The sequence below is a fragment of the Lithobates pipiens genome, unplaced genomic scaffold, assembly GCF_037356315.1.
Source record: "Lithobates pipiens isolate NorthernLeopardFrog02 unplaced genomic scaffold, aLitPip1_a1.2 Scaffold_18, whole genome shotgun sequence".
NCBI classification, from domain to species: domain Eukaryota; kingdom Metazoa; phylum Chordata; class Amphibia; order Anura; family Ranidae; genus Lithobates; species Lithobates pipiens.
Window position 1 is genome coordinate 481,055,868 of NW_027507758.1, and position 25,509 is coordinate 481,081,376.

General features: G+C 46.3%; 1 protein-coding gene across 2 annotated transcripts in view; it reads left to right on the forward strand.

The window, feature by feature from the left end:
• Positions 1-18,964, forward strand: part of WDR33 (WD repeat domain 33) — a 195,731-nt gene extending 176,767 nt beyond the window's left edge. For both annotated transcript variants that reach the window (XM_077488410.1, XM_077488409.1), the window contains exons 19-22: positions 8,456-8,619; positions 8,735-8,827; positions 9,667-9,873; positions 18,411-18,964. In XM_077488410.1, the coding sequence (XP_077344536.1) occupies positions 8,456-8,619; positions 8,735-8,827; positions 9,667-9,873; positions 18,411-18,613 (667 nt within the window). In that variant the 3' untranslated portion in view covers positions 18,614-18,964. The remainder of the gene's footprint in view (positions 1-8,455; positions 8,620-8,734; positions 8,828-9,666; positions 9,874-18,410) is intronic.
• The last annotated feature ends 6,545 nt before the right edge of the window (positions 18,965-25,509 follow it).

Sequence of the window (25,509 nt, forward strand, 5' to 3'; positions counted from 1 at the left end):
TTTTCGCCAGTGTCTAAAGGTGTAGGCACGAGTGAAGATGTGCTCTGCGGAGCTCCATGCGGGATCCATGCTGGATTTAAAAAGCCTCCACAACCGGATCCATCCCGCCACTGCATCTCCATGATGGTACCTGGGCCTCACATAAAAGAATAAGGTTTTGCGTGTAACTCTCCTCTTTGAGGGCTGGACCCTAGGAACCAGGACTCTTTTTGGTCTTGCTACATTACCTAAAGCTGTCCTGAGGGGTGCTATAAATGGTCCAAAGGAGTGGAACCCCTATTAAAAGGGCCCCAGTCTTTGAAGGTTTAGCCACACTGCCCGCCGTGATGGGTGAAGTATGCATCTGTCTGTTTACAGCAGTATCCTGCGGTGAGGAAAAGGTAAGAGGAAAGCATAGGAACTGCAAAGTCCACCTATGACTTTTCTTTCAATTATATTGTAAAATGCCTTAAAAACTCCTCTAGAGGGAGTAATAGTGTATAAATCCTGTTTAAATCTGTGCTAATACAGCGCGTGTCTCAACAGCTGGAGGGGGGGTCTCATCTCCCCCTAAATGGGGAAACTGAGTGGATAGGGATACATGTTATGTTTAAACAAGCATAAATCTGAAAAGCTGATAAAAAGGCTGTGTTTGGATAAATACATCCAGACAATTTCCAGTGGAAAAAGTACTCTCTTGCCAGTCTAAATATAGTACAAACGTCCTTCATTTAAACAGCCTTTCTCTCCTGCGTCAAGCGCATCCGCCTATAGGCTGTAGCGATGGCTTCCACTGTCTTATTCCATAGGAAAATCGCAGGGTCAGGCCCAGGTTCAAAAGAAGACCTGGAGCAGCAAGACTACAAAGCAGAATACTAAGACCTCTTCATGAAGGTGGGGGGAATACTTCTGCATTTCGCAAAAGTCTGGCAGAGGGAAACTCAGTACAGATGGGCTCTCTCCACAGTGACTCTAGGCAACAAACGAGTTTTGGGAGTTTCCACCATCTCACTTTCTGAGATCAAACATTCCCAAGGATCCTGGGAAAAGACAATCCCTGTTTCAAGCATTAGACTCATTATTGACTCAAGGGGGTAATCATGCAGATCCCCACATAAGAACTAGGTTTAGGTTTCTATTCAAATCTCTTTACGGTACCAAAACCAAATGGAGATGTCAGGCCCATTCTGGATCTAAAAAATTTAAATTGTTTCCTAAATATTTGCTCATTTCAAATGGAGTTGATCAGGTCAGTGGTCTCCATCCTACAAGGCGGAGAACTTCTGGCATCCATCAACATCAGCGACGCATATCTGCATGTCCCTATATTTCCTGCTCACTGATTCGAAGTGGAAAGATGGCACTTTCAGTTTGCGGCCTTACCCTTCGGGCTAGCCACAGTACCACGGGTATTCACAAAAATACTGGCCCCACCTCTAGCCAGGTTGAGGGCACAGGGCATAACAGTGTTGACATACCCTAATGATCTATTGTCAATAGACCAGTCAGTGACCCACTTAAAGAAAAGCGAATGCATTACGACCAGTTACCTGGAAAGTCTCGGTTGGATCCTCCACTTAGAGAAGTCTTACTTAAAACCAGTAAGAAGGCTGGATTACTTAGGCCTGATCATAGATGCAGCTCAGAAAAGGGTGTTCTTGCCTCCAGCAAAGTTCAACTCCATACAAGAGCTGGTGCGGATGGTCAGATCAAAAGCAAATCCTTCAATTCGCCTTTGCATGTGGTTGTTAGGAAAGCAGCATTCGAAGCAGTCCCCTATGCCCAGTTCCATTCAAGACTGTTGCAAAACAGAATACTCTCTGCTTGGAACAAGATGATCCAGGCTTTGTACTTGCCAATGCGGCTGTCTCCAAGAGTGTCTCAAAGCCTCATTGGTTACGAAGACAGAATTTGCTGAAGGGGAAATCATTCAAACCAATAATCTGGAAAGTAGTATTGACAGATGCCAGCCTCTCAGGCTGGGGAGCGGTACTAGAGGAGACGACTGTCCAGGGACAGTGGTCAAAACTCGAAAGAGCCCTGCCCATCAACATCCTAGAGTACACGACAAGTAGAGGCGCAAAAGATCAGAAAATAATATACTCCAGAGGGCTGTCTGTATAAAGTTATATTGGACGATGATATGAATGAGAACTTTTAGTTCTCAAGTCCCGTGAAAGTGTCTTTCGTTCTTTGAGTGGGTCTTTGGAATGCAGGGCTGCCACCACAGGGAGCTGAAACCAGGCTCCTAGACTGTTGCAGAAAAAGAGAAGAAGAAGGGGGCGCCTCTGGGTGTAGATTTTTAAAAGGCAATTTATTCACAGGTAAAACAAACAGATGATGCACTCACATTTTCCAAGGCATAAAAAGGCATGTAGAATACAAGGGGGGCGGTTTTTTCATCTGATTCGTCCGTCACATAGGATCCGGTCCGCGGGTGTCATGTTGTCCTCTCCTGGCGTTACCACGAGTTTGTTGTTAAAAAATGCTGGCTTGGTGGACGCAGAGGATGTGTTTCCAAAGCGAGGCTTGGTTAGCGGTGACACGCGGGTCGCGGGGTTGTGACGTCACGGCGGGCGACACGTTTCCTGAGCGTTCAGGTTGAGGTGGAGAGACGACCGCGCTCTTTCATCAGGCCAATCTGATGTCACCGCTAACCAAGCCTCGCTTTGGAAACACATCCTCTGCGTCCACCAAGCCGGCATTTTTTAACAACAAACTCGTGGTAACGCCAGGAGAGGACAACATGACACCCGCGGACCGGATCCTATGTGACGGACGAATCAGATGAAAAAACTGCCCCCCTTGTATTCTACATGCCTTTTTATGCCTTGGAAAATGTGAGTGCATCATCTGTTTGTTTTACCTGTGAATAAATTGCCTTTTAAAAATCTACACCCAGAGGCGCCCCCTTCTTCTTCTCTTTTTCATCAACATCCTAGAGATTCGGGCAGTGTATCGGACTCTGAAAACCTGGACTTCCAGGTTAAAGAATTGTCCATTCCGGATTCAATCCAGCAATGCCACGGCTGTGGCCTATATCAATCCCCAAGGGGGCACCAAGAGTCTCTCAGCTCAGAGAGGTGAACCATATCCTAACTTGGGCAGAAAGGAATGTCCCATCCCTATCAAAAATGTTCATTCCGGGAGTAGAAAATTGGCAGGCGGACTATCTAAGTCACCAGCAGTTATTCCCAGGGCAATGGTCTTTTTACCCCAAAATGTTTTGGGCTGTTTGCCAAAGATGGGGGACTCCAGACATAGATCTTCTAGCGTCCAGATTCTACGTGAAGTTAGTCAACTTTGTGTCCAGAACAAGGTATCCACTCGCAAAAGGTAACTCCGTGGGATCAGTTTTCACTGATCTACACTGTTCCCCTGATTCAGTTGCTGCCTTCTTTGCAGGATCAAGCTGGAAAGAAAACTGGTAATTCTGGTAGCACCAGCATGGCCCAGAAGGTCATGGTATGCAGAGATTGTAAAGATGGCAGTGGAGGGCCCTTGGCCTCTCCCACTAAGGCCAGACCTGCTATCGCAGGAGCTGATATGCCATCCTACTTTACAAACGCAAAATTTAATAGCTTGGCTATTGAAACCCACATTCTGAAGAAGCGTCGGCTTTCCAGGTCTGTTATCTTAACTTTAATCAATGCAAGAAAACCAGTTTCCGGAGCTGTATATTAGAGTTTGGGAAGCTTATGTTTCCTGGTGTGAATCCAAGGGTTGGCACCCTGGGAGATATATTATAGGCAGAATCCCTGCCTTTCCACAATTGGGCATAGAGATGAAGTTGGCTCTAAGTACTATTAAGGGCCAAGTCTCAGCGTTATCGGTTTTATTTCAAAGACCGTTTGCTACGCATTCTTTAGTCCAGAGTTTTATGCAAAGGGTGACGCGGATTAATCCACCAGTTAAATCACCTTTAACCCCTTGGGACGTGAATTTAGTTTTGTCAGTGTTACAAAAGCCGCCATTTGAACCATTACAGCATGTTCCCTTTGTCCTGACTAGGAAGCTGATATTTTTGGTTGCTATATCCTCAGCAAGGAGGGTTTCAGAATTGACTGCTCTTTCTTGTAAAGAGCCATATTTGATTATTCATGAGGACAGAGTGGTGTTGCGCCCTCGTCCAGGCTTTTTGCAAAAGTGGTTTCAGGCTTTCATCTGAATAAAGATATTGTCCTGCCATCGTTTTTCCCAAAACCATGTTCTAGGGAAGAAAAGTCACTACATTGTCTTGATGTAGTGAGAGCAGTAAAAATCTATTCAAAGAAAACTGCTCAGATTCATAAGACCGATGTCTTATTTATGTTGCCAGAGGGTCCTAAAAAAGGTTAGGCAGTGTCGAAATCCATTGTTGCTAAGTGGATTCGGCAAGTTATAATTCAAACTTATGATTTAAAGAGGGATTTCACTGTGAAAAAAAATATTAATACAGTAGCTACAAATACTGCAACTGCTGACTTTTAATAAATGGACACTCACCTGTCCCAGAATCCAGCGATGTCGGCAGCCGAGGCCGATCGATCGCTCAGCTGCCACCATTCTGGGTGAGGGAATCAGGAAGTGAAGCATTGCAGCTTCACTTCCCGGTTACCTCCTGTGCGAGTCGCGCAGCGCAATGGGAATGGTCCGCGCTGTCTCTGGGACCTGTGTGTGTCCCTAGCAGACAGCGCGCCGGGACAGGAAGAGTCATAGACTCCCGTGGGAGTCTATGCCTGGAAGTGGGTGCAAATACCTGTCTTAGACAGGTATCTGCACCCCCATCCCCCCTGAAAGGTGGCAACTGTGACACCAGAGGGGGGGAGGGTTCCGATGAGCGGAAGTTCCACTTTAGGGTGGTACCCCGCTTTAAGGGGTAAAATTCCCCCTATTCAAGTTAATATGCACTCTACCAGAGCGTCCAGTGCGTCACCAGGCCTCCTTTGCTCAGATCTGAAAGTCCGCAACTGGATGTAAAAAGGAATGAGGCTATCGCCTTTGAGCGCAGTGTGCTGCAGGCAGGCATTATAAGTCCTCAAGGTCTGGGGATGCCCTACGGGTTGTCTCCCTCCCCTCAAGTAGAATTGCTATGGGACATCCCACTAAGTAAATACTTAAGGCTCTGTATCCTATGATGTACGATAAAGGAAATATGATTTTTATAACAGCTTACCTGTAAAATCCTTTTCTTGGAGTACATCAAAGGACACAGAGGTCCCGCCCCTCTTATTTTATGGGGTTTAAGTATATTGTTTGTATTGCTTGGCTACAAAAACTGATGTACTCCTGGAAGGAGGAGGGGTTATATAGGGGAGTCCACTTCCTGTATTGGGTCTGCCAGTGTCAACGCCTGAAGGTAGCTATAACCCACTAAGTAAATGCTTAAGGCTCTGTGTCCTATAATGTATTCCAAGAAATATATATATCTCTCACAAAAGTGAGTACACCCCTCAAATTTTTGTAAATATTTTATATCTTTTCATGTGACGATACTGAAAAAATTACACTTTGCCACAATGTAAAGTAGTGAGTGTACAGCTTGTATAACAGTGTAAATGTTCTTTCCCATCAAAATAATTCAACACACCGCCATTAATGTCTAAATTGCTGGTAACAAAAGTGAGTACACCCCTAAGTGAAAATGTCCAAACTGAGCTTCACTAGCCATTTTTCCTCCCTGGAGTCATGTGACTTGTTAGTGTTACAAGGTCTCAGGTGTGATTGGAGAGCAGGTGTGTTGAATTTGGTGTTATCACTCTCTCATACTGGTCACTGGAAGTTCAACATGGCACCTCATGGCAAAGAACTCTGAGGATCTGCAAAAAAAAGAATCATTGCTCTACATAAAGATGGCCTTGGCTATAAGAAGATTGCCAAGACCCTGAAACTGAGCTGCAGCACAGTGGCCAAGACCATACAGTGGATTAACTGGACAGGCTCCACTCGGAACAGGCCTCGCCATGGTTGACCAAAGAAGTTAAGTGGACATGCTCAGCGTCCTATCCAGAGGTTGTCTTTGGGATATAGATGTATGAATACTGCCAGCATTGCTGCAGAGGGTGAAGGGGTGGGGGGGGGGGGGGGGGGGTCAGCATGTCAGTGCTAAGACCATACGGTACACACTGCATAAGATTGGTCTGCATGGCTGTCATCCCAGGAAGGAAGCCTCTTCTAAAGATGATGCACAAGAGAGCCCACAGTTTGCTAAAGACAAGCAGACTAAGGACATGGATTACTAGAACCATGTCTCCATATTTTGAGGAGACAGCAAATTTACACTGTTAAACAAGCTGTATACTCACTACTTTACATTGTAGCAATGTGTAATATCTTCAGTGTTGTCACATGAAAAGATAATTAAAATAATAATAAAATATTTACAAAAATGTGAGGGGTTTAGTCACCTTTGTGAGATACTGTGTGCGTATGTGTGTATGTGTGTATATGTATGTAGATAGATAGGATAGATATATAGATTAGATAGGATAGATTAGATAGGATAGATTAGATAGGATAGATTAGATAGGATAGATTAGATAGGATAGATTAGATAGGATAGATTAGATAGGATAGATTAGATGAATAGAATAGATCGATAGGAGAGATTAGATGGATCGATAGGATAGATTAGATAGGATAGATTAGATGGATAGATAGAATAGATAGGATAGAATAGATAGGATAGAATAGATAGGATAGAATAGATAGGATAGAATAGATAGGATAGAATAGATAGGATAGAATAGATAGGATAGAATAGATAGGATAGAATAGAATAGATAGGATAGAATAGATAGGATCGATAGATTAGATAGGATCGATAGATTAGATAGGATCGATAGATTAGATAGGATAGATTAGATAGGATAGATTAGATGAATAGAATAGATAGGATAGAATAGATCGATAGGAGAGATTAGATAGGATAGATTAGATGGATAGATAGAATAGAAGAATAGATAGGATAGAATAGATAGGATAGATAGGATAGAATAGAATAGAATAGATAGGATAGAATAGATAGGATCGATAGATTAGATAGGATCGATAGATTAGATAGGATAGATTAGATGAATAGAATAGATAGGATAGACTAGATAGGATAGAATAGATCGATAGGAGAGATTAGATGGATCGATAGGATAGATTAGATAGGATAGATTAGATAGGATAGATTAGATAGGATAGATTAGATAGGATAGATTAGATAGGATAGATAGAATAGAAGAATAGATAGGATAGAATAGATAGGATAGAATAGATAGGATAGAATAGATAGGATAGAATAGATAGGATAGAATAGATAGGATAGAATAGATAGGATAGGATAGATAGGATAGAATAGAATAGATAGGATAGAATAGAATAGATAGGATAGAATAGAATAGATAGGATCGATAGATTAGATAGGATCGATAGATTAGATAGGATCGATAGATTAGATAGGATCGATAGATTAGATAGGATAGATTAGATAGGATAGATTAGATTAGATAGATTAGATTAGATAGATTAGATAGATTAGATGGATCGAAAGGATAGATTAGATTGGGGATATATATATATATATATATATATATATATATATATATATATATATATATATATATATATATATATATATATATATATATATATATATATATATATATATATATATATATATATATAGAGAGATATTATATATTTTACATAAATAGACTTTTCTGGGGGTTTTTTGTGATCACATGACCTCTGTTCTCAGCTGAGGGGGTTTGGAGAACAGCAGTACACTGGTCTTCCCAGCTGAAATGGGAAAGTAGGGGGACTGGCAGGATCACTAGGAAGTTCACACAAAGAAAGTAATACAAAGAACAAAAGTACATGGTACAACAGACACATATCAGGAATATGAAATGTTGGGGTAACATTCTCAAATTAACAACTGGCATATGACCATAAGCAAGTCTAAACAAATGCACTAATTTATGTCTATTGGGGATATTTTATGCCTTTGTAAATTAAATTTTCATGCCTGCTGGATAGCTGTTTAATGAAGAAATAACCTACTCCCACCACCACCCACCCATTGTAGGGCAGGTAATCATCAGTGGAATCTTAATAGAGCCCTACATCCCCACCCCTTCCCTGCAGGGCAGAGGAGTCATCATTTTAGTCTCAGTACAGATATACCTCTCTTGTCCACCTGTGCAAACAGGAATCATCACTGCCATCTCTGTAAATGTTTACCTGCTGCATATTTGGAAATCTGACATGTTCTTCACTATGGCATTAGTTACATGGAATCCTTTGGGAGCATCCAGGTTCTATGTAGAACCATACAAAAAAGTCTTCTCACGCATCAAAACCTTTGTAAAAATATGATTTTGGTTCAACATTTGGTGCTTACTCTCTAAAATACATGATGCATATTATAACTTAAACTAGTCAAACCAAAATGTTTCAAACATTTTATTGTTTTAAGACTGATTTTCATTTGTTTTGTTAAAATTAGTTTCCGCAGGTCTGGTCCTCCAAGACACGAGGGTCGTGGCTCTAGAGGAAGGGAAGGATTCTTTAATTCAGATGAATTTGGTCCTGAAGACAACTATGATATGAAGGATGAACCTGGTAGAGGGCGGGATTCTGGTAGAGGGCGCGGTCGAGGTTCTCAGAGAGGTTAGTTGCCATATCATTATGTAAGCCGTTTTGTGAACTATTACTATAGATGTAATTTGGTTGGTGGACTGGTAGTACAGTTGATGCCTTTTTGTTACCTGTATTTTTCAACCAGAAGCAAGAAAAGGACTTCTGCCCACCCCAGATCGGTTTCCGGTTTCAGATCGGGGGCCTAATCCCCAGTCTCGAGAGCAAAGCAGAGATGGGGGTAAGGATTTTACTGTTCCACTATCTTTAAAGAAGACCTTGGTTTTTCTTATTTTATTTTTTTCTGTCATGAACAAGATATCCTCACCTTACCTTGTAATGCGTACAAAACCATGAAAGGGTTAGGGTTTATTTTACAGTAAGTGTACATATTTTTTTTGTGGTTTGGCATCTGATTAATTTCTTTTTTTAATACATTTATACAGTAGTCATTGTGACGTTCACTGAACACTAATCTTCCCAAGAAATTCATTTTTTATTTATTTTTTAATCAAAAAAGGTTCTATTGCTCAAGAAACAAACAATATAATCATACATGAATCACAGTATACTTTGTTTGCTCATTGAATTGTCCAACATACAATCCTTGGTTACATCTTACAGTGTAAATATTTAGCTTCTAGTCAGTGTAACATCATACATATACTGTTGGATTTTTAATTTTATGGTACATTTCAAGCCCCTATCATCTAGTCAACATTTTCCGTGTCCCTGCCTTGTGTTTTTATTATAGGGAGAATGATTCAACACTTTTGAATGTCACATGCCTTGCTTTATAAAATAGAACTGCTAAACAAAATGGAATTTTCTATATAGTTGCTTTAATCCATTAAAAAAACACCTAAGAAGTGATCTTGCCTACTGAAGGCCTGCTATCTGTTGAAAACGATTATGGTATACTAATATAAACATTGTTAAAGTAGAATGCTCCATGCATTTGTTACATATAAATTATTTGCACATAAATTGTTTTCTTTTGTATTTACAACTTCCACTGTCTGAGAAAAACTCTTCCAATAAGCTTATCTTGTATATGTACATTCTTGTTTTCTCCATCAGGTCCAGATCACTTTCAGGGCAGTCCTCAGCAGGACATTCCAACCCCAGAAAGTCACTCTCCAGCCAGCAGGGAGCGTTCATCCTCTTTACAAGGCATGGACATGGCTTCTCTACCACCACGCAAAAGACCTTGGCATGATGGGCCTGGAACCCCTGATCATAGAGATATGGATGCAATGGGAGGCCCAGGAGATGACCCTGGGAAAGGTAAACATGATTTCTACAGAATGAGAAGTTGTTTTGTGAACTACTAAGAAAAAAGAGCGCTAAATCTGTAGAGAATTGTCTATTTTCAGTTAAAATTAATCTGTCATCAAAATCTGTAATTTATTATATTGGATGTAAAATGCTCTAAGCCAGGCAATGTTAAAGGAGAAGTAGGGCCAAAGCTCTTTTGGCCCCTACTTCTCCTGGAGATTGCATACGTGCAGTTCATTCTGCACTGCTGTAACCTGTGTTCAGCCGACAGCGGGCTAAAGTCTGCTGTTAGCTACCGTCACCCAGCCAAGCCAGGCTCAGGAAAGATCTTGACTTTACAGTCGGGATCCAACTAGATGCCTGGACCGGCAGCTTTCTCAGCCTCTCAGCGCTGCTGGGAGACTGGGCCAGCTGCTCCCACCCCTTCACAGATCAGCGCTCTAGTGAGCGCTGGAGGGGCAGAGCAGGGAGTCGGTTGCTGACAGTCACCGGCTCTCTGCTCACAGAAGATCGAGAACTGTATGATCAGCCATCTTTGATTGCTCAGTTCTTGGTTTTAGAAGCGGTGGGGGACAGATGCAGCTAGGATCGGTGCTGCATCCACTTTGGTTAGTATAAGTGTTTCTCTTATATTCACCGACAGACACAGCTCCTCTCTTAGCCGTTGGGTTGTTATGCCCACCACTAGGAGAATACTAGGCATTACTTGTTATGTAAAACTCAGAACTTTCCAGTTCCGCCCAGGGGGCGGTCGCTTGGGCAACAACCCTTCAGCCTGCCATGCAGTCATCAGTTTTATTTTGCCTAGTGAAGGAGAAGGACCTAGGAACCCTGCGGGCCCATTGGTCTGTGTTTTTATTTTTTTTTCTGCAGAAGCTTGACTTTTTGCGCAAGATGATTGATCCTGTGATTTGCTATCAACAGCCGGCTGGTTGACAGGCTGGATAACCTTATCCTTGTAGTCTCCCCAGTCCGGCCATCGAGCATGTGCAGGCCACAGCTCTGCACTAGGCAGACCACGACGAAACCTCAGCTCCAGAGGTGGTCGGTGAGCTTTTATGTTCCGGGGCACACATATGACCAGGCTACTGATGTCTGCGTCAGTGTGCCGGGCCAACAGCCACCCTGTACTGATCAGTGAGTGGGTCTGTAATGGAATGTCTCCCAGCTCTGCAGGACTGATAAATATAGATCTCCCTGCCTCGGTGCGGCTGATCAGCTGGGCATTCCCTGGGAGGTCGATTCGGGGGTCCCTCACCTCCCTCTCTTCTCTCCCTCTCCCTGGGGGGATGCTGCTGAGCGGTGTGTGTGTGTGTGTCTGTTCAGGGGCTCTCCGGGGGGGCTCTCACCTGGGGGGTGGCACTGGCTGGCTGAGTCCTGGGTCCTGTTTTTCATGTCCCTGGAAGGTGTCTGTGAGGCTATGCTGGTGTCCTGTGCAGAGCTGTACTCACCGCCATTGTTTCTCCCTGTCCCTCATGGCTGTGGCATTCGGCGGCCATCTTAGGTGTGGGCAAGGGAAAACATGCTCTCCTGGGCTTCGGGGGCCATTTTCCTTGTTATTGTCCCTATACAGGACACCGGCGGCCATTTTCTTGAAGCCTGAACACATTTTCAGTGTTCTCTAGCGGCGGCATGTGCTCCTGTGCTCTAACGGCCATTTTACCTGTGTTTAATGTCCTTATGCTGGACACTGGGTGGTCATTTTCTTGAAGACTGAGCACACTTCAGAGCGGTTTCAGCGCCATTTGCAGCTGCTTCCACTGACACAGCACGGTTTCCTCTGCACCTGGGAGCCAACAGACTACAGGTACTACCTGCTGGATAGCACAGAACCCCTCAGGGTGTGGTGAGTCCTGCGGGAAAGAGCCCCTCAGCCAGCAGCAGTAAGGAGGGTGGGACTGTCACTGTCCTAAGTCCCCTTCAGGTGACAGACAGGGTAGGGTCAGCTTGGCTTCAGAAACTGGTATTTCATCCCCTGAAATCCAGGCAATTGCAACCAGTCGCCTGCGGACTGCGCAGTGCCCCTGGACACCCTGACGGCGGTCCTCAATTAGTTTGTTGCCAAGATGGAGGCGGCACATGGGCAACAGGGTGCAAAAAAGGCGGCCCCTGCTCCCCCGTCCTCTGGGGAGAGCTCTGACGCAGACTCGGACCCTGCTGAGGATGGGTGACCCCCTGCTCTGTCTTGTCAGACGACGCATACCAGGACCATTCGGACAGTGAGGATGAGTCCCTGTCCAGGTCCGTGAGCGACAAAGCTCTTGTTGGATCACTTATCACAGCTGTGCATGATACTCTGAAGATTTAGGAGCCAGCGGATCCCTCTGTTGATGTAGCAGGCCCTTTTGGGTCCCGTAAGCCAGCACGTTCATCTAAGGTGTTCCCATATCTGACTTATTTTGACAAGTTCATTTACAAGGAATGGGGTCACCGCAACTGACCTTTTCAGTCCCCAAATCCATGGCGGTGCGTTACCCCTTTGAGGAGAGCCTTCTCAAGAAGTGGTCGGCTCCTCCAGTCGTGGACCCCCCAGTATCCAGGTTAAACAAAGTAACTACGATTTCCGGTAGAGGGGACTCTGCATTTAGGGATCCCATGCACAGGAAGGCCGAGGCAGTGGCTCGTTCCTTGTTTATGGTGGTGGGGCCACCGTGCGACCAGTACTGGCATCCGCACTTGTGTCGCAGACACTGAGTGGGCAAAGCTGTTGCACCGCGAATTGGGAGAGCAACAGGCTTCTCCTGTCTGTGTGGAACTAGCTGACCAACTAGTGCAAGGCCTTAAGTACATTTGTGACGCGGCCCTGGATACTCTTCCTCTGTTACCCAGGGCTTCAGTGTCAGCAGTGGTGCTGAGGCGCCTGATTTGGTTGAAATGCTGGTCTGCTGACCAGGCATCTAAGAAAGCCCTGACAGATCTTCCCTTCCTTGGCGACCGGCTTTTTGGAGCCTCGTTGGATGACATTATTAAAAATGCCACCGGTGGTAAGAGTACCCTACTCCCACAGGCCAGGAAGGCTAAGGAGCCACGCCGTAGGCAAGGGCCCTCTTTTTCACTCACAAACAGCTTTTTGTCTGCCCAGAGCTTTGGCTAAACGTCCCCAGCCCGATAGGACGACCACGTCCCTGGAACCGCAAGCCTGCGAACAAAAGTGCTACCGCATGAAGGTTTACCCCCACCCATGTCTTGGGTGGGGGGTCACCTTCGGGAGTTTGCAGCCCGGTGGTCCTCTCGACTGTCTGACCAATGGTTCTGCGATCTGATTTCCTCAGGCTACCAGATAGTTTCTATTTTGGCCGCCAAACAGATTCTTCCCCTCCAGCATACCCGTATCCCCGGCTTGCCGGGAGGCCCTCTTGGGGGTAGTAAGGACCTGCTGAGTCAGGGGGTGGTTGTACCTGTTCCAGAATCGGAATGTTTCCAGGGATTCTACTCAAATCTGTAGTTCCCAAGAAGGAAGGGGTACGTCCAATCTTGGACCTAAAAGCCCTCAATCACTTTGTGAAAGTGCAGAGGTTCAGAGTGGAATCAGTTCGCTCAGTAGTCGCTGCACTCCATCAATGGGACTCCCTGGCATCCTTAGACATCCAGGATGTGTACCTGCACATACACATATGCCTTCGGGATCAAAAGTTTCTGCGATTTGCAGTCGGGGAAACCCAATATCAGTTTGTGGCTCTTCCTTTCGGTCTGGCATCAGCCGCCCCGAGTCTTTACCATGGTATTGGCTCCAGTTTTGGCGTTGCTGTGGCAACGTGGGATCGCAATCGTGGGATACCTAGACGATCTCCTCCTGAGTGCAACTTCCGCCTCAGAATTAGAGGATGTGGTGATCACCATGCAGACCCTGCAAGAATTTGGCTGTTGAACCTAAAGAAGTCGGTGATTGTACCGACCCAGCATCTGGAGTACCTGGGCTTGCTGCTGGACTCCAGGGAAGCGAGTTTTTCTCCCTTCAGACTCAGATCTGTGGTAAAACTGCTGATAAAACCACAAGTGGTCATCGCTCCGCTTCTGCATGCAAGTCCTGGGACTCACGGTAGCCTCCTTCGAAGCAGTATCATATGCCAAGTTCCAAACAAGAGTCCTGCAGAAGGAGATTTTGACAAAGGGGGACAAATCTCAGTTATCCCTGGATTGACAGATCCAGGTGAGCCAGTCAGTCAGATTCCCTGAACTGGTGGCTGAGGTCCCTGGTGATTTAGTCCGGGAAGCCGTTCCTACCTCTGAAGTGGACAGTGATCACAACGGACGCCAGCCTATCCGGCTGGGGTGGACTGATGGGGGTTCAGTCGGCTCAGGGCCTCTTGTCGGCAGAAGAATCCAAGTTGCCGATCAATCTGCTCGAGCTCAGAGCGATCAGGCTGTGCCTCTCCACATGGTCGATGAGACTACAGGGGCTTCCGATCAGGATCCAGTCAGACAACGCCACGGCTGTGGCACAAGTCAATCACCAAGGAGGAACAAGAAGCTCAGCCGCCACACGGGAGGTTGCTCACATACTTTGGTGGACAGAGCGACACGTACCGATCCTGTCGGCCATTTACGTCCCGAGAGTGGAGAACTGGCAGGCAGACTATCTTGAGTCGCCAGATGCTGGACCAAGGAGAATGGGCGTTGCATCCGGAGGTGTTCAGGCTATTGTGCCTGAGGTGGGGCACACCAGATGTGGATCTTCTGGCCTCCCGTCTCAATCGGAAGGTGCCGATATTTGTGTCCAGGACAAGAGATCCGTGGGCAGACTCGTCGGACGCGCTGGTGGCTCCATGGGATCAGTACCAACTGATCTCCGCCTTTCCTCCACTGAAACTGTTACCACGTCTGCTCCACAGTGTGGAAGTCGAGGGGATTCCAGTGATTCTGGTTGAATTAGCGGCCTTGGTACGCAGACCTAGTGCGCCTGTTGGCAGGCGCCCCATGGCGACTGCCGTTATGAGACGACCTTCTGTCTCAAGGTCTGATTCCCCATCCTGCTTTGCCATCGCTGGCTTTAACGGCCTGGTTATTGAGAGCCAGGTGTTGAGGAACTGGGGTCTGTCGGACTCGGTGATCCCAACTATGTTGAGGGCACGGAAATCTTCTTCTCAGAAGATACATCATCGTATCTGGAAGGCTTACATCTCCATGTGTGAGGAGAAAGAATGGCATCCTTTTCTGACAAGAAATTGCGTTGAAGCGCCATTAAGGGGCAAATATCAGCCCTGGCTGTCTTTTTTTTATTATTTTTTTTTATTTTTTTCAGCGACCCCTGGCCGCTCACTCATTATTGAGTACCTTTGTTCAGGGGTTGCGACATGTAGTCCCTCCGGTGTGTCCACTGTTACCCCCGTGGGATCTGAACCTGGTGTTATCGGCGCTTCAAAAACCACCATTTGAAAATATCAGGGAGATTCCCCTGTTGACTCTTTCCCATAAAATGGTCTTTCTAGTGGCCATCACATCGGCCAGGAGGGTTTCGGAACTGGTGGCTTTGTCATGCAAGTCGCCTTATCTGGTTGCGTCCGCAACAGTCTTTTCTGCAGAAAGTGGTCTCTGCTTTTCATATCAATGAGGACATTGTATTACCATCTCTGTGTCCTAAGCCGAAACACCTTAAGGACGTGATTCGGGCTCTAAAGGTGTATTTTGTCTGCCACTGCTCCCTTTCAGAAGTCAGACTCACTGTTTGTTTCGGTGGATGGTTCAAAGAAAGGCATGGCGGTCTCGTCGGCCACCATTTCCAGGTGGATCAGACAGATTGTAGTGCAAGCCTACGCCCCCCTTTCCGGTCACGGCCTACTCCACAAGGGCAGTCAGAACGCCTTGGGCCTTCCGACACCAAGCGCCTGTCGCTCAGGTATGTGAAGCGGCGACCTGGTCGTCTGTCCACACGTTTACCAAGTTCTACAAGGTAGACGTCAGTGCATCGGCTGATGCCTATTTTGGCCGCAAAGTTTTGCAGGCAGCCGTATAGTTGCAGTTGAATATGCAAAATATTTCCTTTTTCCTGTCTTTTTGATAAAAACCCAGTACAGTTAAGTTAATGTGCTGTTGCATTACATTCCGCAGTTTGGTGCGGTTGTGGGTAGTTACTCCTGTTGAGGTTACCCTGGTTTTGTGGTGGATTTATCCATGCACTGTTGTTTTTTTGTGGGTAAAGTTTCACTAGTTCCCACTTGCCATGGTGGATGAAGTTTTCTATGCTGTTTTCCCACACCTCGTTTGGCACTGCTTGGGGACGTCCCAATGGCTAAGAGAGGAGCTATGTCGGTCTTTGAATATAAGAGAAAAAAGGATTTTTTGTACTCGCCATAAAATCCTTTTCTCTGTAATTCACCGACCGACACAGCACTCGCCCCTCCTTTTTCTCTTTACGTTATACTGCTTGTTGACATACTAATGACTGCATGACAGGCTGGAGGGTTGTTGCCCAAGGGACCGCCCCCTGGGCAGAACTGGAAAGTTCTGAGTGTTGTATAACAAGTAATGCCTAGTATTCTCCTATTGGTGGGCATAACAACCCAATGGCTAAGAGAGGAGCTGTGTCTGTCGGTGAATTACAAAGAAAAGGATTTTACGGTGAGTGCAAAAAATCCTATTTTTTGGAATCCCAAACATCTTTTTTAATATTTAGAGACAAATGAGGGTAGTTTTCCACAGAACCTAGACGTACACTCTATTTTTAGAAGTCTTACTTTTATTAGATGTTAAACGTCTGTCAAATTCACTTTAACCACTTCAGATCCGCGCTATTGCCAAATGACGGCATTAGCGCGGACCTAGATTTCCGGGACTACGTCTATTGACGTAGTCCTGGTTACGAGCGGCCTGCGCGCCCCCTGAGGGGCGCGCGCGGCGCGCTCTGTGATCGGCGAGTCCGTGAGACTCGCCTGATCACCGATCCGTGTAAGGGGTCGATCCCGACCCCTTATCACGTGATCAGCTGTCAGCCAATGACAGCTGATCATGTGATAGAACGGAGCCGGTAATCGGCTATTATTCCTCCTCGCGCTGACAGCGCGAGGAGAGAAAAAAAAAGCCGATCACCGGCGGCCGTGATCGGGACATCAGTCCCGATCACGGCCAGCAATACAAGCTACCACCTGCCACCTGCCAGTGCCCACCTGCCTCCCGCAGTGCCATCCTGAAGTAAAATAAAAGAAAAAGTAAGTGCCCCCCGTCAGTGCCCCCTGTCAGTGCCCATAGTGCCCACAGTGCCACCCACAGTGCCACCCACAGTGCCACCCACAGTGCCACCCCACAGTGCCACCCCACAGTGCCACCCACAGTGCCACCCAATCTGCCTCAAAGGTGCTGCACCCCAGTGCCGCCCATCAGTGCCCATCAGTGCCCAGCAGTGCCGCCCATCAGTGCCCAGCAGTGCCACCTATCAGAGCCACCTATCAGTGCCACCTATCAGTGCCCATCAGTCCCATCTATCTGTGGTACCTATCAGTGCCCATCCGTGCCACCCATCCGTGCCACTTATCCGTGCCACCCATCCGTGCCATCTTATCTGTGCCCATCTTTGCCCATCAGTGCCGCCTTATCTGTGCCCATCGGTGCCGCCTTATCTGTGCCTATTAGTGCCGCCTTAACTATGCCTATCAGTGCCCACCAGTGCAGCCTATCAGTGCCCACCAATGCAGCCCATCAGTGCCCACCAATGCAGCCCATCAGTGCCCACCAATGCAGCCTATCAGTGCCGCCTAATCAGCGCACTTCAATGAAGGAGAAAAATGACCCGTTTGCAAAATTTTATAACAAACTATTAAAACATGATTTTTTTTTTTTTTTTTTTTTGCATCTTTTTTTGTTTGTTTAGCAAAAAATAAAACTCCGAGCTGTAACTAAATACCACCAAAAGAAAGCTCTATTTGTGGGAAAAAAATGATAAAAATTTCATTTGGGTACAGTGTTGTATGCCCGCGCAATTGTCACTCAAAGTGCATCAGCGCTGAAAGCTGAAAATTGGTCTGGGACTGAGGGGGGTTTAAGTGCCCAGTAAGCAAGTGGTTAAAGCAGTGTTTCTCAACACGGGACCCACGAACAGGCCATATTTTAAGTATGACCTTGGGGAGATGCAGGCTAGAATACTGCAATCACTGAGCAGCAATTAATATTGCCTGTGATGTATTTCAGTTATGTTGCAAACCTGGCATGTTAGTGGGTCCTGAGGACAGGAGTTGGGAACCACCCCTTTAAAGGGTACCACAAGGTTTATTATCCAAAAAGCTGTTTGCACTTTGACTTTTTTATCAAGGTCCTGAGTTCTGAGCTAAGCCCCTCCTGCCTGACCCCATCCTATAAAAGCACGCTTGATGGCCATGGAAGTCAGACTTCTAATAATAAAGTTCAACGAAGGTGAACATAGCAATGTTTTCTGGCTGATTAATGTAACGGACACCATTGTACTTTTATTTACAATCTATTTCTGTGATTATGGTGTTGGTATTTAAAAATATGATTTTTTTTCTTTTTTTTTAAAGAAATTAACCTAACACATCTAAAACCATAAAGTGTCTAGGTATTTACTCTCTCCCCTGTCTTATTTTTATATCATACAGCCCGTGAAATGTCTGGACCTCCACCACGATCACAAAGACTTAGCCGTTCCAGCTCCCAAGAACATGAGGAGAGTTCCACTAGGGGTTCCCGGGCAAATTGGGGCCGGGGAGGATCTGGATCTAACAGCAGTATAAACTCTAGTCAGTGGAGAGGAGGCTCTCGGGGGAGTGGAAGTAGCAGCGGAGGTGGGAGGAGTCGATAAAGAGTCCATATTGGACCAAACATAGGACTTTTAAGGATGGCAGTGACATCAGTGCTGAAGAGGATTGTGCTTGTGACTATAACTATTTTCATTGCTGGAACACTGGAAACATCATAGAACTCCAGGGAAAAAAGCAATCCAACCATATTTGTTTTTCTTTTAAGTCCTTTTCCATCAGTGCTAAGGTCCTCACAGCTGTCACTTCCTGCCCTTTTTTCCTTCAAAATCCTAGGAGGAAAAAACAAAAAACTGCAAAAGTTTGTACAGTTTGTCAGTTAAATAGTTGTTACGTTTTGTTTTTTTTTGTAAGAAATGCGGAATGTAAAGTTCTCAACAAATAATGTAAACATTTTTCTTCTTGCTTTATTTCCTTTTTGTTGAACAATATGTTGTTAGTAAGTATGCTAAAGTACATTTGACTATGGTTTGATTATGATTCTCAATGCTCCCCTAAGCAAATTGTAGGCATGAGGTGACAGTCGCCCTTTCTGGCCACTGTGTGGGTGGGACAATAGATCAGACACATTAGTAGACTTGTCTTTCATACCCTAATTGTACACTACAGGACACAGGCTGAGTATTTATAGGTTGGTACCTTCTTGTGATTGATTTTACACTACCCCACTCAATGAGTCCTCAGTTTCTTGCTAAGCTTATGGACCTCTTCTTGCTTACGGAGAAATCACTCTTAGCCTAACTAGTTTATTTTTTCTTTGGATTCTTCAGTCTTCTAGTACAACAGTTGAAGCAGTGGTTTCGCTTTGGTGCAACCTCTGTAAAAACACTGACAACCACACCTGCGTCCAATGCTGTGGAGACAGCTGTAATGTTGCTTCAGGCACTGCCTCCTGCAGGGGTGCTCACTTTGGCACTTTATGCAATGCTTTGGACAGGTAAAACAAGGTCACCCTGTATCTCTGACCATCACGGTAAAGGACTGTGTTTGGAATGTATTCACTATTAGTGTAAACTTTTCAAACTTGATGCTAAAACTTAACCACTCAGAGTTTTGTGTCAGGTGGATGACCAGGTGTTACATCACACCACAGGCTGCACCCTTTACCACCATTTCTGCTTAGAGCCCTTTATAAGTTACTCAGGTGCTTCCTCCCACCCTTTTGCCACAAGGACTTAGCTACTGGATAGTCTGCACAAAATTGCTGAATAATATCTTTATTTGTTTAAGATAAATGCTCTTATAGTTATTATAAATTATTATAGGAACTGCTCTTCCCTTTCAGTTGCACCACATTAAACACTCCCAGTTCTTACGAGTACATGTGTATATACAGTACATACATAACGCATTTTCTACATATTTTCATATAGTCGATAAAAAGAAGAGGTTCCAGTAGCATTCTTGGATAAATGTGTAGATGTTTCAGAATTTTACCAGAAGAGATGAGGGTAGTATATTGGTTTATTTTTTAATCAGAGACAAATTATCTAGAGCACTAGACTTTGTGGCAGTTATAATTAAGGATGAGCTAATCCGACTTCCTGGCGGGCTCTGCGCGTGGGCTGTGCGAACACGCCGGCGCTCATCCTTAGTTATAATAATAAAGGGAATCTTTCAGGACTGCTTGCTTGGATGAGGGAGATTTTGGAAAAGTAACTGCAGATGCCTGCGTAATCAAACTTGGAGGCAGATGTGTAATTAAATGCCCCAGGGCCCTGGGACCTTCACACCTCTTGCTGTCATTTTGCCCTGTATAGCATGCCAGTTAAAATTGGGTAGAATTTCTTCTTTCCAGCCATTTTTTACAGAAAATCTTTATAATGTCCATCCGCGTGCAGGCAATGCCATTCATGTCAAGTGGCTGCATGGGCAAGCTGCTGCCTCCCAATTTGACATCCGTGTGTTTGCGAGTCTCTGAACACGCTTTGTTTGGGAACTCCCTTAGGGATGTCAAATTAGAAACAGCTGCTGTGTCCACATAGACATAAATGGGGACTGCCTGCATGCAGATGCAGTCCATGAAGGGAAAACACAGTCCTCACATGGGTGTATGCTTAGACTCGGTTTCCACTAGTGCAACTTGGGACTGCAAAGTCGCATGACAAGTCGTTTCCCATGATTTCCAATGAGTACTGTTCATATCTGCGCGACTTCAAAGTAGTCCCTACACTACTTTGGTACCACTTTGATGCGACTTGAGGGCCATAGACCTCAAGAATACACAGGCATTGCTTCAAGTTGCAGCAAAAAATTGCGTGACTTTGGGGTTGCAATAGTGGAAACCAAGCCTTCAATAAGGCTCAAGGCTTGCATTTTTAACCCTTTACGTCAGGGAAAGAGACTACACTGAGGAAAAAACTTGTCTGATCAGGCAACCAATCTTGCCATGAAATAGCCCTGCATGAGATCCCTCTACATACAGCATTAGAAAGGTTAGAAGGGAATTACATCCTAATGCTACTACTGGGAACTTGACACAAAAGAAAAAATAATAATAAAATGTGTACACCCAGGGGTTATCTCCTAATTCCAACTTATTGTAAAATTATTTGAAACTGCAGCACAAGAAATGGCTTTTAGACATACCGTATCTCTAATCTCCTCCCCATTGTCCCACCACCCCCCTATATGTTATAGATCACCCCTCCCTCCCTCCATGTGCAATGCCCCACTAAAACAAAATCAACCCCCTCCTCCTGTACTAAATTGGACACAGGAATGGACCCCCCCCAGCCCTTGATGTACCGTATGCCAAGCCGTCTGAGAGGAACCCAAGGAAGTAACCAGCACGGGACTTGTTGATATTGGATGACCTATGGCTGGCCTGAATGGGCGTACATTAGCTGCCTTGCAGTGCACACAAGATTTCATTCACTGCCTATTATGGAGTCTATATAGGAATGATATGCTTACAGGATTCACTGAGGAGCATCACTTGCATGACCCACAGCGCAGCTAATTCAACTTTACTCATCCAGCTGTTGATTCGGAGTAGCGGATGAAATTGATCACTCACTAATACAAAGTCATCATTTGAGGAAGCAGGACAGTGAGTACACTCTTTATTACATGACCTACCATATCTGCAGTTCACACGGGGTACCCAATTATTCTCTGGCCTGATCGGATGTAATCACTTATGCTCCCATGTGACGTTGACTGCTTGTACTCCATATTTGCGGACAGTTTCCCATTTTTCTTGTCTTTGGTGGGATGATCAGCGGGGCCTTTCCATCTTGCAGAGAGACTTTTCGTATTCTACAATAACCAGCTTATATTTACATCTCTTGTTGCTGTCTTCCTGACAGGTTCACTGGGACTCTCCACACCAGTTCATTCGGGACTTGGTCCTGTGACACAATTAGGAGGTGTTCTCATATGGGTGGTCACCTATCAGTCAGTCCTCCAATATTTCCTGTTTTAGATCAGGCTACTGCATTTGCCCAATGTGGCTATAAGGTGCAGAGCTTTCTATTCGGTACTGGGAGCTATCTGGCCCAATAACATCTCTGGGTATTTTGAATACAGGTGCTACATCAGGGGTACCATCTTTGTTGGGGGGTGCTTTACAGTTTTTTGGTTTCAGCTCTGAAGGGTAGGTGTCTAGTGGTCCCATGTAGTGCAGGGGGAGGAGAGGGTTGGGTTAGTTTTAGTGGGGCCTTGCACATGCGGGGGTTGGTGATATATAACATGTGTTGGGACACTGTGAGGGAGGTTAGATGTATGTCTAAGAGTCATTTCTTGTGCTTCTGTTTCAAAATTTTTACAATAAATTGGAATGAGGAGATGACCCCTGGCTGTGTACAATTTAATATTTTTTTCTCTTATATTCACCGACTGACATAGCTTCTCTCTTTAGACCATTGGGTTGTTATGCCACCTTCAGGAAAACACTAGGCATTACATGTTAACATGTGATAATAAAACTAGAACTTTATAGTTCCCCCCATGGGGAGGTCCCTTAGGTAACAACCCCTCAGCATGCTACCGCAGCCTCAGTTTTATTTTGCCTAGTGAAGGAGAAGGACCTAGGAACCTTGACGGGCCCATTTTTTTTTTCTGCAGAAGCTTGGCTTTTTGCGCAAGGTGATAGATCCTGTGATCTGCTATCAACAGCTGGCTGGGTGACAGGCTCGATACCCTTATCCTTGTAGTCTCCCCAGCCTTTCCATCAAGTGTGTGCAGGTTGCAGCTTCGCGCTATGCCGGCAACGATGTACCTCAGCTCCAGAGGTGGTCGGTGAGTTTTTATGCACACATGTGACCGGGCTACTGATGTCTGCGTCACAGTGGGCCGGGCCAGCAGCCACCCTGTACTGATCAGAGGGTGTGTCTGTAATGGAATGTCTCCCAGCTCTTCAAGACTGGTAAGTACAGCTCTCCCTGCCTTGGTGGGGCTGAGCAGCTGGGCATTCCCTGGGAGGTTGATTCGGGGGTCCCTCACCTCTCTTCTCTCCCTGTCCTTATCTCCCCCCCCCTGTGGGGGATGCTGCAGAGCGGTGTGTGTGTGTCTGTGCAGGGGCTCTCCGGGGGGGCTCTCACCTGGGGGGGGGCTGCACTGGCTGGCTGTGTTCTGAGTCCTGTTTTCATGTCCAGGGAAGGTGCCTGTGAGGCTGTTCCTGTGTCCTTTGCAGTGCTGTTTCACCACCATTGTTTCTCTGTCCCTCATGGTTTTGCATTAGCGGCCATCTTAGGTGTGGGCAAGGCAAAGCATGCTCTCCTGGGCTTCGGTGGCCATTTTTCCTGTGATTTGTCCTTATACTGGACGCCGATGGCCATTTTCTGGAAGCCTGAACACGTTTTTTCAGCATTCTCTAGCAGGAGCATGTGCCCCTGTGCTCTGGTGGCCATTTTCCCTGTGTTTTATGTGTTTATACTGGACGCTGGGCGGCTATTTTCTTTGAGCCTGAGCACATTGCAGAGTGGTTTCAGCGCCATTAGCAGCATCTTCCACCAACACAGAACTGATTCCTCTGCACCTGGGAGCCAACAGAGACCACAGGCACTACCTGCTGGATAGCGCAGAACCTTTCAGGGTGGCGAGTCCTGCGGGAAAGAGCCCCTCAGCCGGCTGCAGTAAGGAGGGTGGGACTGTCACTGTCCTAAGTCCCCTTCGGGTGGCAGACAGGGTAGGATCAGCATGGCTTCAGAAACTGGTGTTTGTTTCTTCCCCTGAAATCCAGGCAATTGAACCGGTTCGCCTGCGGAATGCGCAGTGCCCTTGGACTCCTTGTCGGCTGTCCTCAATGCGTTCGTTGCCAAGATGGAGGCAGTGCGTGGTGGCGCAAGGTGCTAAAAAGCGGCCCCTGCCCCCCTGTCTGGGGAGAGCTCTGACGCAGACTCAGGCCCTGCTGAGGCTGGTGACCCCTGCTCTGTCATTTCAGATGACGCTAACCAGGACCATTCGGACAGGAGGATGAGTCCCCGTCCGCGTCTGTGCACGACAAAGCGCTTGTTGGAGCACTTATCACAGCTGTGCGTGATACCCTGAAGATTCAGGAGCCAGCTGATCCCTCTGCTGATGTAGCTGTCCCTTTTGGGTCCCATAAACCAGCCATTCACCTAAGATGTTCCTGTATCTGACTTATTTTGACAAGTTCATTTACAAGGAATGGGGTCGACCGAAGCGGACCTTTTCGTTCCCCGAATACATGGTGTTGCGTTGCTCCTTTGAGGAGAGCCTTCTCAAAAAATGGTTGGCTCCTCTGATCGTGGACCCCCCAGTATCCAGGTTAAACAAAGTAACCATGATCCCGGTAGAGGGGACTCCTGCATTTAAGGATCCCATGGACAGGAACGCCGAGGCAGTGGCTCGTTCCTTGTTTACGGTTGTTTTGTCAACCATGCGACCAGTACTGGCATTCGCACTTGTGTCGCAGACACTAACTGAGTGGGCAAAGCTGTTGCACCCCGAATTGGGAGAACAACATGCTTCTCCTGTTTGCGTGGAACTAGCAGACCAGCTAGTGCATGGCCTTAAGTACGTTGTGACGCAGCCCTGGGTACCCTTTCTCTGTTATCCAGAGCTTTAGTGTCAGCAGTGGTGCTGAGGTGCCTGATTTGGTTGAAATGCTGGTCTGCTGACCAGGCATTCAAAAAAGCCCTGACAGATCTTCCCTTCCCTGGCAACCGGCTCTTTGGAGCCTCTTTGGATGACATTATTAAGCATGCCACAGGTGGTAAGAGTATTCTACTCCCACAGGCCAGGAAGGCTAAGGAGCCACCCTATAGGCAAGGGCCCTCTCTTTCTGCTCACAAATGGCTTCTTCGTCCGCACGGAGCTTTGGCTAAATGTCCCCAGGACGACTGCTGAAGGACCAAATCGTCCCTGGAACCGCAAGCCTAAGGCCGCGTACACACGGGCGGACTGTTCGTCCAACTTTGTCCGCTGAACAGTGTTTCAGCGGACAGTCCGCTCGTGTGTGGGCTTCAGCGGACAGTCTGACGAACAAAGTTTTTCGTAATTTCCGTAAGACTGTCCGCTGAAACTTGGTTTGAGCGAACAGTCCGCTCGTGTGTAGGCTTGTTCGGCAAACTAAGTCTCGCGCATGCTCAGAAAGAATTTACACGGCGAAGGTTGCATTGCAGTGTATCGGACGCCGAATTTCTCGTCCCGTCGTACGTGCCGTTCACGTCATCGCGCAAGTTTTCAGCGGACTGTTCGTTCGTCGTGTGTGGTCAAGTCCGCTCATTTTTGAACGGACTGTTTGTCAAACTGTTTGACGAACCTAGTTGGGCGGACAGTCCGCCCGTGTGTACGCGGCCTAAGAAGCCTGCGAACAATAGTACCCATGACTCTGGTGGGGGGGTCGCCTTCGAGTAGTTTGCAGCCCGATGGTCCTCTTGACTGTCTGACCAATGGGTCTGCGATCTGATTTCCTACGGTTACAAGATAGAGTTCCTCCTCTCAAACAGATTCTTCCCCTCCAGCATACCCG